The sequence below is a fragment of the Tupaia chinensis genome, unplaced genomic scaffold (genome assembly GCF_000334495.1).
Source record: "Tupaia chinensis unplaced genomic scaffold, TupChi_1.0 Scaffold148296_1, whole genome shotgun sequence".
Taxonomy (NCBI): domain Eukaryota; kingdom Metazoa; phylum Chordata; class Mammalia; order Scandentia; family Tupaiidae; genus Tupaia; species Tupaia belangeri.
The window spans coordinates 540,451-555,468 of NW_006208147.1; the positions used below are offsets into that span (position 1 = coordinate 540,451).

Below are 15,018 nucleotides of genomic sequence, written 5' to 3' on the forward strand. Positions count from 1 at the left end.
TGTTTCTTTCATATAAAGGAGATCACACAGGAAGAACATCTCTTAAACTTGATCATTATGATTTAAAACAGTTACTAATTAAAATGATATAAGATGGGGGGGTGTCAGCAGGTGGCCAGGAGGTTAAGGCAGCTGGACCCCTGACCCAGTAACTTGAAAACATGCTGCCCGTGCCCAAAATCCTGAGAAGAGATGGGACTGTGGCATGGCTACCCACCTTGGAGGGTAATTTCCCACTTTTCCCCCTCTCTAGGGAACATGTTTGCCCCTATAACAAAACAAACAAACAAACAAAAATGTAAAAAAAAGTTTTGATTTAGTTCAATTGACACAGAATAGAACATCGAAACAACACATTCTATTGTTTGAACTAGCTGTTGTTCATTAACCTATCATTGTACAATTAATAATAGATCATTTTCTCTAAATGCTGTTAAACTTTCATCTTGCTATTTTCTTTTTTTTTTTTTAAGGTTTATTTTATTTATTTATTCATTTATTTTAATTTGACCAGAGAGAGACACAGAAAGAGAGGGAAAGTGAGAAAGCAAGCCACCAGGTCCAGGACTTGAACCTTGGTCAGCCATGTGGGAATGTCCAGTGCTTGAACCACGACACCACCTGCTGGCCCTCATCTTGCTATTTTCTGAGAGCATAGTGTAGTTGACATTTTGTTCTTTTTTTGTTTTGTTTTCTTTTTTTGGAGAGGTTTTTGCTATAGGGTACGTGTGCTCGCCAGAAAGACCAAGACAGAGAGATAGAAAGTGAGAAATCACCCCCCAGGGGGGATGGCCACGCCTCAATCCCTTCTCCTCCATTCTCCTCTCAGGATCTTGGGCATGCACGCACACGTGCCTGGAGTGAGTTTAAGCCACCAGGTCTGGGACTCGAACCGCGGTTGACTACATGGGAGTCCAGTGACATAGCCATTATGCTAACTGCTGGTCTCAGATTCTTCCCTTCCTAATGAGTGGTGTGTGTATACACACCATGTTACCCATTTTCTTTTTGATGAGCTCATAGGTTGACTCCATGGCTTGACTGTTGTGAATAATGTGGCAATAATATGGGAGTGCTGATAGCTTTTTGCATACTGATTTCATTTCCTTTGGATATAGCCAATAGTGGATTGCTGGGTCATATGGTAATTCTGTTTTTAAATTTTTTGAGGAATTTCCATGCTGTATTGCATAATGGTTGTCTCCCCCCACCCCCTCCCAACATATACATGTACACAAAGAATTAGCGAGGTATTATAGAAGGCCCTTCAGGTCAAAGCATGTACATATAAAGTAGTTTTTGATAAGTTCTTTAGCCATTCTTTGATTAATGGATCTTTCGATCATTTTCCAGTTTTTTAAATTTATTTATTTTTGCCACTAAAACAAATACTGCTGTAGCTTCCAAACTTTGCCATCAGAGAATACCACCCACTACCCCTTCTTGTTATAATCAATACTATCCCCAATCTAGTTCCTTAAATAGTTGAATACCAGGCTTCCTGTGACTCTAGTACCACAATTTCCAAGATCCTTAGTAATTTCAATATCCCTGCCATACCATATCTTTTAGTTCCTTGACTTTATGTCACCGACTGATCTCATACTCCAGTCTGCCTTTGCTATCCCCTTCTTTGTGATCATAATCTAGACTTTGACACAAACCCAATTTCATGCCTTCCACAGTTCAGTTCCTGAGAATGCTCAGACTATCACCTCTTATGATTCTAGCTTATTCCTTTTTAGTACCTCAGTCCAACAGTTCCATAGCCCATTATTATGCCTTGTCCAGGATCTAGTTTATTTATCCCATCACCAGTTGACAAACCCTTGCCTTCCTATTTCTTACTTTGCTTCCTTCCGTCAACCTAATACTCCCTGATTAGTAATAATCCCTCCCTTGATAATAGTTTCAATTTCCTTGTCATTTCGCCTTCACCTCCCCAGTGTTGTTCTGCAGTTTGACCTGGCAAAATCTCATTTGGTCAGGGCCATCAGGGGGTGTGTGGTGGTTAGGATACTAGACTCCCACATGGCTGACTATGGTTTGAGTCCTGGTGGCTTGCTTTCTCAATTTCTCTCTCCTTCTCACTCTCTCTCTCTCTCATGAGCATACATGCCCTATAGCAAATTTTAAAAAAATAAATAAAATTAAATAATTAAAACACACACACACAAAACAGGGCCGTCAGGTGGCATAGTGGTTAAGGGAGCTGGACTCCCACATGACTGACCACAGTTTGAGTCCCAGACTTGGTGGCTTGTCTTCTCACTTCCTCCCTTTTTCTCTCTCTGTGTCTCTTTTTGGTCAAATTGAAAAATAATGGTAATAAATAATTCTTTTAAAAAAACAGACAAACAAACCAAACCCAAAACAAAACAAAACAAAAATGGTCTTCTTAATTCAGTCCTGCCTGTTTCACATTTATGCCACCAGCTGAACTGGGCTGGAAAACATATAGCTTGATTACGCTACTTTACACCCATGCCTGCTACTGTGGGTCCTTTCAAGTGCCAGGTGGTCCTCCAGTTTCTGTACTGCATTTGTTCACCCATTTACCTAGATGACTATCTTGTATTTTCTTTCTCTTTAGTTTTCGAATGCCTTCCTTTATGTTTCCCTCTCAGCCAGTAATTATACTTCTTACTGCGTTAAGAAAATAGAATAATCCAGGAGAAAATCTTCTACAAACTCCTGATTCTGCTTCTACCTGTCCATATTCATCTCTGTCCTTGTTCCTATCAAAGACCAATCTCTTCCTCTTGAGTACTGCTCCCCATCTGTATTCAAGGGTATAACTCTCTTCTTTATAAAATAAATTATTGCTAGAGGATGCACATTTGTGAGTGAGCATCCCCCAGTGTGACATGGCCATTTAGTCACCTCATCAGAATTTGGGGAACACGCACAAATACACTTGTGGTTTCCAAGTCACTGGGGCTGAAATTTGAACCACAGTAGTGGTGTAAGAACTGGCTCCCCTTAACCAGTACGCTGTGGGGCCAACCTGCTTTGCAGTCAGCTTTAAGTGTACAGGTTAGTGGTGCCGAGTACACTTACACTGTGTGCAGCCATCATACATGCTTAGTATTATACATGTACTTTGCTGTAGAATAAAGTTCTAAATGTGGGATTGTAAAGGATATATTTTTTTTAAAAAAATAACTACCAGATTACTTACTTTGGTGGACTCCAGATGAAGATTGATATGACTTTATTTAAATCTTGGTTACGTGTTAAGGAACACACATTGTCACGCTTGTATTAGTCATCTGCATTTCTTTTTAATTATAATTTTTTCAAAATTTGGCTTCCATATACCTTTTCCCAGGTTTCCTTGTGTTCTTTGACTCTTAATTTATAGAGGTCTTTGTATATGTTGTTGTTATTACACTTTTTTTTTTTTTGATTCTTGGTTTTCTTGGAGCTTTTAAAATGTTGTACCATACAGAAACACTAAATCTTTAAAATTTATGTAGAAGAATAAATCTATAAGACTTGACAAGAAAACTTTGAAAAATATGGGCAGTGAAGATCTTACCAGATATTTAAAACTGTAGCTCTCAAGTATTAGTGCACATAAAAAACTTGTTTGCTGCTTAAAAATGATTCTGCCACTAGACTTTTTTTTTTTTTTTTTGTCTTTTTAAAGAAGAGTTTTGCAAGAGGGCACATGTGCTCACCAGAGAGAAACAGACAGACAGTGAGAGGGAAAATGAAAAATCACCCCCTTAGGGGGAATGGCCACACTATAATCTCTTTTCCCGCATTCTTCTCCTAGGATCTTGGGCATGCGTACACACATGCCCAGCCTGAGTTTAAGTCATCAGCTCTGGGACTCAAACTGCGGTCGACTATGTGGGAATCCAGTGACATAACCATTATGCCACCTGCTGGTTCCAGCACTAGAACTTTTAATTCATTGATATTGGAGTGGGCCTGTCTGTGGAATCTTTATTTTAAGTAACCACTGAGGTATTAGGTCTTGAGGAAAGTGATGACGTGTTTTTCTGTTCAAAAAAATGTGTCATGACTTTCCTGATGACCCAATAATTCTGTTGAGATTGATCCCGGATCACACCTGGGAATTGCTATCCTAAATCAGCTGTACTTGGATATTTTTTTTTTTTGGAGAGGTTTTTGCTATAGGGTAAGTGCGCTTGCCAGAAAGACAGAGAGAGACAAAGAGACAGAAAGCAAGAAATCACCCCCCGGGGGGGATGGCCATGCCACAATCTCGCCCGGCGTGAGTTTAAGCCACTGGGTCTGGGACTCGAACCGTGGTCGACTATGAGAGTCCAGCGACATAGCCATTACACCAGCTGCTGGTACCTGTACTTGGAGTTTTAAGGTATTAGAAAAGGAATAGACAAATAGAGTGGAATGGAAAAAATCAGTTTTATTTTTATGTATTAACAGTAAATAATCAGAAAATGAAATTCAGAAAAACAATTATACTTATAATATCATCAGATATAATACTTACATAACCAGAGATACAAAATTTGTATTCTGAAAACTATAACACATTGTTAAAAGATTTTAGTGAAGACCTAAACAAACAAATAAAAAATCCCCCGTTCCCATCAGAAGGCTAAGTAACAGTCCTCAAATTGAAATACAATGACATTCAAAATAACAACTTCATACAGATTAAGTACAGGTTCAACATATTCCTTATTGAAATCTCAGCTGGCCTTTAGTCAGAAGTAGGTAAGCTGATCATAATATTCACATTGAAATTCAAAGTACCCAAAACTGCCAAAACAATCTTGAAAAAGAACAAAGTTAGAGACTTGTAAATTTTGATTTCAAAACTTATTCTGATGCATCAGTAATTGAGACGGTGGGGTACCGCACCAGGAACCCAGGGTAAAGACCAAATAAATACTGTAGCACAAATTTGTATCATAACCTTGCTGAAATATCTTTTTAGTTGATTCTTTATAGGATTTTGATAAACAGTCATATCAGCTATGAATATTATCACCTTAGAAAGAAGACTGAAGCATTTTAAGTGAAATAAAAGTGACTTACTTAAGCCAGGGCTTGGGATGAGTCACACAGATGAACATGGTAGCCAAGAAGGCTAGTTTATATAAGTAGGTGGGCGAGAAAAGAGGAGGTTACAAGTTGTTTGTCAAGAACTTACATTGGTCTTTTAAAATAATGTAGGCAACTGATTGGTTCTCCCTTATTCTTTACATCATGAACTCTGGGATGAAGAGAGGGTAGGGGTCAAATTGTAAATCTATAATCCTTTTGCAGCATCACAGTTTGTTTTCTGTATACTAAAACATGCCTTTGGTACACTCTGGTGGGTGTACTGCTTAACCAATGTCTCTGGTGTATACTTTAAGTCTGTATTTTACTGAGACCTTTAAAACTTAAATGGCCCTTGTGTTCCACAGCTTTATCCTCTTTTTCTTTCTCAATATAGTATTTTAAATCATAATATTATTTAGGTTCAAGATAAAACCATGAAAATTAAGTTTCAGAGATAGTACTTAGATAATGTTATCCTCTCGGGTTATTAGTATTCATTTATTCTTTGCTCCTCTGATGTCCTAGAAGTAGCAAGACCTTTTTTTTTTTTTTCACATTGTGCCATTTTTGTTATTTATTTGTTTATATTAGAGAGATTTTTGCTATAGGGTGTCTTGCCAGCGAGACAGAGAAACAGAAAATGAGAAATGACCCCCAGGAGGTATGGCCACGTTGTAATCTCTTCTCCTCTATTCTCTTGGGATCTTGGGTGTGGAGAGCAGCCAATCTGAAAACATGTGATTAAAACATGTGGCCTGAAGACACAGGCAGGTACTGATGTAAATGTTTCTCAATGGCCATGCTAGAGTAGCTTACAAAAGCGCATATCTGCCTGTGTCTTCAGGCCATATGTTTTAATCACATGTTTTCAAATTGGCTGCTCTCCACACTTGGGCATGAACACACACGTGTCCAGCGTGTGTTTTAAGCTACCAGGTCCAGGACTTAAACCTTGGTCAAGTACATAGGAGTCCAACAATGTAACCATTTCTCCATCTACTGGTCCCATATTGTGCCATTTTCTTATATAGCCTTCAGTGGCTCCCCCTGACTTTCAGGGCAAATCCAAATTTCTGTGGACTAATCTCTGGGGCATATAGTACATTGCCAAAGAAAATAGATAGGAATAGAGAATAGAGCCTGGAATCTTGGCTTCTCACTAGCTGGGCATGAGCAAATTTGTAGATAGATGTTCTTTACCTTGTAAAATTGAGAGTTGGATTTTTAATTTTTGAAGCATGGGTTCCTGTAGTTTAGTTTTTTTCTTTTTTCTTTTTTTTTTTGAACATAGTCATACTAGTCACTTTAATGTCTTGTCTATGAAGTCTGACAACTGGGCCCTCTCAAGGACAGTTTCTGCTGCCTATTTTCCTCTTTCTCTGTGTGTCATACTTTCTTGTTTATTTGCTATGGCTTTTACTCCTGTGTTGTAAACTGGACGTTTTAGAGATATATTTTAGAGGTTTTTGTATTAGGGTGTGTGCGCTCACCAGAGAGAGAGAGAGAGACAGACAGACAGACAGACTGACTGACTGACTGACTAAGAGGGAAAGTGAGAAATCATCCCCTGGGGGGGATAGCCACTCTGCAATCCCTTCTTCTCCTGGGATCTTGGGCACGTATGCACCTGCTCCTGGTGTGATTTTCAAGCCAGTGTCTGAGACTCCATTTACAGTTGGCCATGTAGGAATCCAGTGACATAACTGCTACTCCATCTGCTGGGCCCAAGATAATAGTTTATTAGTAAGTCTGAATACTGATCTCCTCTCTCCTTTTTAGGACTTATTCTTTTTGTGGTATTTGCTTTTTATTTTAAATTTATTTAGTGACTTGAGGACTGTTTGACTGAGATTTATTAATTCTGCATTGTGTACTTGCTGAATGCTGCTCCTCAGAGGGAATAACCTTGGGCATCCAGTCGTCTTGGGGTATCCACCTTGAGGGATGGCAGTAGTTTTAGCAGGATTCTCTTCAACTGTATTTTCTCCTGATCTCCTTCCTTGTTAAGCTTCTGCTTCTGTTGGTTTCACATTTGGCAGTTAATTATTGAGTGCTGGCTGATTGCTTTATTATTTTGGACAAAGCTCTGGGCCTTAATTGCTCCATGTTGTGATCCAATTAAATTAGACCCTCTTCGTAGGGGCTGTGTGTGTGTGTGTGTGTTTGTGTGTGTGTGTGTTTTATGCATGACAGCACACTTGTGTATACTAAAGAGAAACAGAAATGCCCTCAGCAAGGTTTCATTACTCCATGGTCCCCTTTTCCTTGCCCTCTGGCTTCTTGGGGCCTTGAATGGTGTACCTGGTGTACCCCTGGAGTGTTAAGCTGACTGTGCCACCAAGCTGGGCCTGTAAGGGTTGTGTTTGAGACCAGTTTTTGATCCTTGCCCTGAATCAAGGGGGTTTCTTCTCAGATGTCTGTTTTCTGGTTCTCTGTTAAATGTTCCTTTGCTCTACATTTTTACTTGTTGCTATTGTGGAGCTAATAGGGGAATCCACTACTTGTGATTGGGATCTGAAGAGAGAGAGAGAGAGAGAGAGTGTGTGTGTGTGTGTGTGTGTGTGTGTGTGTGTAGTCATGTGGAAAAGAGCTCAAGATTTGTACTAACTCCAGATAGATACATTTAAATTGTAGGATACTCAGTGTCCAGAGAATTGCTTGGTATAGAAGACCCATAAGTTTGCTGTCAGAAATGTTGTGACTAGATTAAAGGCTTATACCTTTAAAGATGAATATAGAAAAATCAATTGTATTTTTATATGCTAGCAATAAATAATCAGAAGATGAAGTTGAGAAAATAATTATATTTATAATACCATCAGAAATATATAACCAGAAATACAAAATTTATACTCTGAAAACTACAAAACATTGTTTAAAGATATTACAAAGGCCTAAAAAAATAAAAAAATTCCCTGTGCACATCGGAAGACTCAATGTTAAAATAGCAACAGTTCTCAAACTGAAGTGCAGGTTCACCACCGAAGAATGCTGCCATTACCACCTATGGCACCAGGGCTGTGGCTGTTTCCTCTGCCTGGAGTGCTCTTCTCTCCAGATGGACACACGGTGTCCTCTCTTCTTGTAAGTCTGTTTAGATAGCACTTGCCAGAGGCTTTTTCTGACTACCCCTGTAATAGCTCGTGCCACAGTTACTGTTTCTCTTACCTGGGTTATTTTTCCTGTTAGTGTTCATTACCATCTGACATACGTAACACACATACATACTTACAAACATGCATGTATTTACTTGTCTATCTCCGAGTGATTACGTAGGTTCAGTGAGAACAGGGACTTAGGCCGTTTCGTTCGGTTATGTTCTCAGTACTTAAAAATAACATCTGACACACAGTGGATTTTCGATAAATCCGAGGAATACAAAGTACATAGAGTGACCAGCATTTATTGCCCTCTTGCCTCATAATTTAATTTTCCTAAATTGAAAAATACCTGGAACTACTATAGGAAAGAGAGTTCCTGTGTTTGCTGATTTCAGATGCCTTTGCCACCTGTAGTGAGAATGGTGCTTATGGAGGAAGGATGCCCTGATTGTTTAGCCAAGCTGCTAGGACCACCAGGAAGGGGAGTGGGCATATCTGCAAAGTACTAGGCCATGACTAGTTCATTGAGGTGCTAAAGAACAGGAAGCAAGCCAACTGTTGGTCTCTATTTTTTATTTGTCTTCTCTCTTCTGGCTTGTTTTCTTTTTACTACTGGAAATGTTTATGGATACTTGGGGTTAGCTGGGAAAAACCACCTGTTTGCAGGATGATGTAGAAATGTTGTTTGTAATTCCATTGTTATTAGATGAGGTACAAATGTGTCTCTTAAGAAATGCTAAGACATTGCAGGAGGACAGGGCACTAGCCTGATGGAAGAAAAAAACAGTTGTCACTTGCCTATCTAATATGAAGGCTTTTTTCTTAAAATTAAAATGATTTTCAGCTAATGACTTTTCTTTTTCCTTTCAGATTCTTGCTGAATCCTGCTAATTTACTTTTTGAGCACTCATGAATAACCACGTATCTTCAAAACCATCCAGCATGAAGCTAAAACAGACCATCAACCCCATTCTTTTATATCTCATACATTTTATAATATCACTATATACTATTTTAACATACATTCCATTTTATTTTTTATCTGAGTCAAGACAAGAAAAATCAAACCAAATTAAAGCAAAGCCTGTAAATTCAAAACCTGAGTCTGCATACCGATCTGTTAATAGTTTGGATAGTTTGGCTTCAGTGTTATACCCTGGATGTGATACACTAGATAAAGTTTTTATGTATGCAAAAAACAAATTTAAGGACAAAAGACTCTTGGGAACACGTGAAATTTTAAATGAGGAAGATGAAGTACAACCAAATGGAAAAATTTTTAAAAAGGTAAGATGATATTTCATTGCCTTTGACTTTTTTCTGAGTAAAGTGTACTCTTGGAAATGGTCGCAAGGGACAAGCCCAGCTTGCTTCTGTTGGAATTTACTGATGTTGCAGGAGAAAGTGGAGGAAGGGAATTAGACTATGTTTTAGTCTTCTTTCTGTGCTTAGTAGACTGACTGGTTCTGAATTTTTAGAAGACATTGAAAATGCTTACTGGTGTAGAGCTCTCCGAACCTGGATGTCTACCAGACTTGGAATGAAATGTTGAAGATGTTTTGAGTATGCAACATACTTTCGTTGCCATTAAACACTAGGTTTTGGGATGTGACCTTCTGTGGGTTGCAATGGATGCTCAATGTGTTAGTACTTTGGTTGTGGCAATTGCATGGTTTTAAAAATTTCTTTTTACAGATATAGAGGAAACTGCCATCATTGATATGAAACAGAGGATAAGTTGCCCTTAGAGACGGTGTGAATAGTGTGGAATAGTGGTTAAGACCTTGGATTCCTGACCCATACTATAGGTTTAAGTCTTGGCTTTGCTATTCACTCGCTTAAAGCCTTGGAAAAGTTAATTAACAAATTTGCCTCAGTTTCTTCATCTGTAATTGAAGATCATGATTATTGCTGACACTTAAGAACTTTACATGTATCAACTTATTTAAGACTAACAAGAGGTTATAATAATGATACTATCTTTCCTTTACAGATGACAACATTGAGACACAGATAAGTTAGATAGCTTATCCAAGGAGAGTACAGCTATCTAGTGGTGATGTGGGGCTAGAACCCAGGCTTCCCTGGCTCTGGAACTCAGACTTCTCAACTAATCACAACTTGCAGAGACAGGAAGAGAGAGAGAGAGAGAGTGTATGTACGAATTAGATACTTAGGTAATGTGCTTAGCACAGTTTGTGGCACCTAGTGTCAATGCTGTAACTTTTATTATTACATTACTATTATCTTGAGAATTCAGGGGGGAAATTCAGTCACAAAGACCTATATCATTAATATGGTAGTAGTTATACTGTGTAGTAGTAGTGTTATACTGTGAAGAGTGCAGGTACAGAATGGCAAGAAAATGCCATATAAATTTGGGATACATGACTTTCTTACGAGTTCTTGAAGCCCTGGAATGTAAATATGAAGATTTTGTTTTAGAGGCAGCATGATAATTTGTAGTTGGTTGCTATTTTACTAGGTTTTAGGTTTATTATTTTTGTAGGCAAGCTTTCTCTCTCTTATCCAATTCCATCTAAATCCTGACCCCAAACTGCCTTTTTTCTTAAGTTATGAGGCAACCCTTCCAGTCTTGGAACTGAATCCGAATAATCACAACTCTGGAATGAAAAACTTGGAGCTCCACCTGTGCCTGGAAGTCCAGGAAGCTATTGCATCACCTTTTTAATGGCTCATTAATTTAGCCACTTAACAATATGAATTCTGTACGTCATTTCCCTCTAAATATAAAGGAAATGTCAATAATTTCTAAATAACAAAAACATCTTAACAACAGAATCTGTAAATTTCCACACATCGGGAGTGACCATATATCTGTTTTGCCTGGCATAGTCCTGAGTTATACCCTTTGTACTGGCAGTACCAGCAAAACATTCCCTTATCATCTCAGAAGTACCTTAATTTTTATAAAGTTACACTACTTTTTTTTTTGTTTTAAAAAATTATTTATTATTATTTTTTTCTTTGAATTTGTTGTAGGTGCGCTTACCAGAGAGAGAGACAGAGACAGAGACAGCATACAAGCCAGCAGGTCCAGACTCAGACCACACTCAGCCACATGGGAGTGTGGGAGCCCAGTGCCTTACCCACCATGCCGCCTGCTATCGTGTCACCCTACTTTTGAGGCATATTCCCTCTTTCTTCAGATGACTTAGAAACAATTGAATCTTTTAACTTACTTAACATAAGTTAATTATAGTTAATAGTGCATTTCTAGACATTGAAGCCATATAGTTAAGCATATTTATTTTTCTTTAACCTATAGATTATAATTTGCAAAATATTTTATCATACTGAAATCTACTTTTGTCATATTTAGTTGGTGCTTCTTTTTTATGATACATATGTCTCAGTCTGTTGCTGAGAAATCTGATAATTATGAAAGTACTTAAAACACTACATTTTTACATGCTAAATATTTTCATTTTCTGCTGCCTTTTAGCATATTTTAAAAATATGCTTCTTGTAGCATATTTTAAAAATACTCGTTTTTGTCCCTTAATCTGATAGGCTTTGAATGTGAATTCAAAGATTCTAACTTTCAGTCTAAGCATATATAAGAGAAGTCCTATTTCATGGAAACTTCATCTTTCTCCAATATCAGACATGGATAATGCATTTTATGTGGCTAGCACTTTCAGTTATCATTAAGTACTTACAGCACCAAACTAGTTTCCAAACTAGTTATGTAAAAAGGAGGAAAGCTTTGGTGTATGTGGAATTTCTTAATTTATGTATCATCATAATAGGACAGAATGCAGTTCTAGATCTCTTAGTCGTTTCCTAAATGTGACCAGATAACAGTGTACACAAGGAATGCAGTGGACACAAAGAAATCTGCCCATCCCATGTGTTTGAGAAGGTGTGTGTGTGTGTGTGTGTGTGTGTACATGCTAGCTTGTGTGGTAAGTGTACATGGTAAGTGTATGAGGTTCATTTCTGCTTCTCTTGACTATGGTATGGTGCCTCTGTTGTCATTGATTATTCAACAAAGCATTAAATATTTGAGCTTAAATAGAAAAGTCAGAAGGTGAGACAAACTTTTTAGTCAGCAACTTTTATTTTCAGACGTGGTCTTCTCTTATCCTTCCTGGGCTTCCCAGCTGGGACCCCAAGCACGTATCACCACAGCCATTTCTGTTTAGACAGAGCTGCAGGCCAGTCGCTTTGCTGCAGGCCAGTCTCCAGCTTGCTGTCCTGCCTCCTGATTTGCTGGGATTACAGGCATGTGCCTGGCCTTAAAGTTGGACTAGGAACCCCAGCCTCCCATCTGGCCCCAGCCTGCAGAGCACTGTTTAGCAATGCATTCCACCCTGGCTGGGCATAACCAGCAACTTTTTCTGTCCATCGTACATTATTATGAAGTTTTTATGTAGTAAAGGAGGTTTTTGTATTTCTGTATGTCATAAAATCTGCCTACTGTTAGCATTTGGCATCAAATTAACATCTGTGATTCATCAAACTTCGTACAGAAAACTGTGTGTACACTCGACTATGAAAATACGTTTTTCAGTGAAGGAAGCTCATTGGGAAAATAAAATTACTTTTCAATGATTTATAAGGTATATATATGTATATAATGTATATAGTAAATGAAGCATATATATGTTTTCTGTTGGCCTTTCTGAAGAAGGGAATGTGGAGTGCCCTGGTCAGCTGAGACTATAGTTTCTGCAGATCCAGTATTGCAGCTGTGACGACAGCCTGCAAACTGGAGAGTGAGTATAACACTGCATGTTAAACAGGCCAGGCTCTTCCTCCTACTCGCACTTTGGGTTGCTTGTTTCACCCCTATTATTGCAACACTGGCAGCATCTGCTGCAGTAAGATACTGGAAAAGAGGCTTTTTACAGCTGACTTCTGTCCAGTGCCTCCTAACTGGTGGAAGGAGGGAAGGGGATAAGAAAACATGTTTTTGATGAAGTGTATCTGCATTGAATAGTTTCTACCTTTAAAGACAATCTTCAGTTGAGAAAGAAAGCTAGTGATGTAGTCATATCTAAAGTCTTTCCCTGTCTGGGGGTTAGACTTTTGGGCATTAACCAGAGAGTTTATCTGAGATGGCCAAAGCAAAGATATGCAAACTTGATTTCACATAAATGCCTTGGAAGCTTTGTATCCGACTTACTCTAACAGGCTGCCTTAAAGCCATGGAGATGATTCTGCCCTGTGCCCAGGCAGGACAGTGCTCTCTGGGATACAGATAGAGACAGAGGCCTGGGGCAAGGCTGGCAAAGCGTTATGATGTGGGAAATCTTTTCAAGGTTTCATGTGGTTTTGTAAAACTCTGTAGCAGAGTTTAGACTTGGAAATAGGTATCAGGATCTTCAGAGTCAGGCCTTCCTAGTAGCAGATACATTGCACCAATGTTTCCTGAAGTGAAGACCAGCAGAAATAGACCAGTTGGAAATAGATTTCCCAACAACTTTAAAATACATGTGTAACTGCAATAGAATTAAGTTACAAAGAAAAGTAAACAGAAAAGAGCATACGACTGGCTCAAATACTGTGTGAGCTAACTCTCAGGAACACTTTTAATTCTTTTTCTTTTATATTTTATACTCTGCACAGGGAAGAGAACAGAGGAATTATGGGACTAGCAAGTGGCGCGGTGGTTAAGGTGGCTGGATCTCATATGGCTGTTTGCGGTTCAAGTTCTGGACCCGGTGGCCTGAAAATCAGGCTGAGCATGTGTGCATGTCAGCCCAAAATCCTTAGAGGAAAATGGAGGAGGAGGAGGGATTGCAGTGTAGCTATTCCCCTTGGGGAGTGATTTCTCACTTTGTCTCTGGCGAGGGTGTCCACCCTGTGGCAAAAGCTACCCAAAAAAGGGAGGGGGTTTGTAATTGTAGTATCGAGAGAAGATTTGATTATGCAAGTCCTTCTAAATTGATCCAGAAAGTAATCCAATTACTCATTTCTGTCTTTTCCAATTGACTTAACTTTCTTTTCCTTAAAAAAAAAATTGTTTTCTTTGGTGAGAGCGATAGACAGACAGATACCCTTATCAGGGTCTTGCCTCACTGTATTCCTTCCCCCAGCGTCCCAGCCAGCCAGCACCACGGGGTGTACAGGTACACTCGGTGTGTTCTGTCTATCTGTCCTCTGAACCCAGGCCTCCCAGGTGGCCAACTCCAATACACAGCAGCGTCCACCCCACTGCCTATGCCTCTGTGGCTGGGTCCTCTCTTCTTTCTTAATATCTACTTTTGTGTTATTTCTTACTCCACAGTCTCATTTTTTACCTTGTTTGCTTATGTGTATAATATTTACATTTTTACATACAAGGACATTTACATTATAATTTATATAACAAATGATGGTCATCCTTTTGGTCAGGATTTGTGGTTTGTTCTTACTCTTTTGGTTTACCCTTCCAAACTTGCTCCTCTCTCTGTTGTCTTACTTGTTAAAAGCACCATAGAGTACCAAATTGCTCAAGCCAAAAAACCAGGAGTCTCATTTATTTCCCCTATAGCTATCCATCCCCTCCTTAATCCCCCCCCTTTAATTTAATTAAGCAGGTTCTTCTACTCTTTCCTCTCTAGTAATGCATTCACACACAGCAGTTAAAATGATCTTTGCAATTGCTAGTCAGGCTGACTTACTGCCTTCTTTCTGTACTACAGTTAAAGCATTGTGATTTAGTAATTAAACTCTGGATTGAATTTGCGTGGGTTCATAAGCCAGTCCCATCATTTTGAGCAACTTGTACTTTTTTTTTTTAAAAAAAATTATTTTATTTAACTTTTTAAATTTATTATTTATTCATTTGTTTATTTAAATTTGACCAGAGAGGGACAGAATGAGAGAGAGAGAGAGAGAGAGAGAGAGAGAGAGAGAGAGA

The 15,018-nt window shown here is 38.7% G+C and overlaps 1 protein-coding gene across 4 annotated transcripts in view; it reads left to right on the top strand.

The window, feature by feature from the left end:
* ACSL3 (acyl-CoA synthetase long chain family member 3) overlaps window positions 1-15,018 on the top strand; it is a 79,514-nt gene that overhangs the window by 32,410 nt on the left and 32,086 nt on the right. For 3 of the 4 annotated variants that reach the window (XM_006170399.3, XM_006170398.3, XM_006170400.3), the window contains exon 3: window positions 9,018-9,434. In XM_006170399.3, coding sequence (XP_006170461.1) covers window positions 9,057-9,434 — 378 coding nt within the window. In that variant the 5' untranslated portion in view covers window positions 9,018-9,056. Of the gene's footprint in view, window positions 1-9,017; window positions 9,435-15,018 lie in introns of those variants that run through there. The other variant, XM_027769048.1, reaches the window with a different exon arrangement.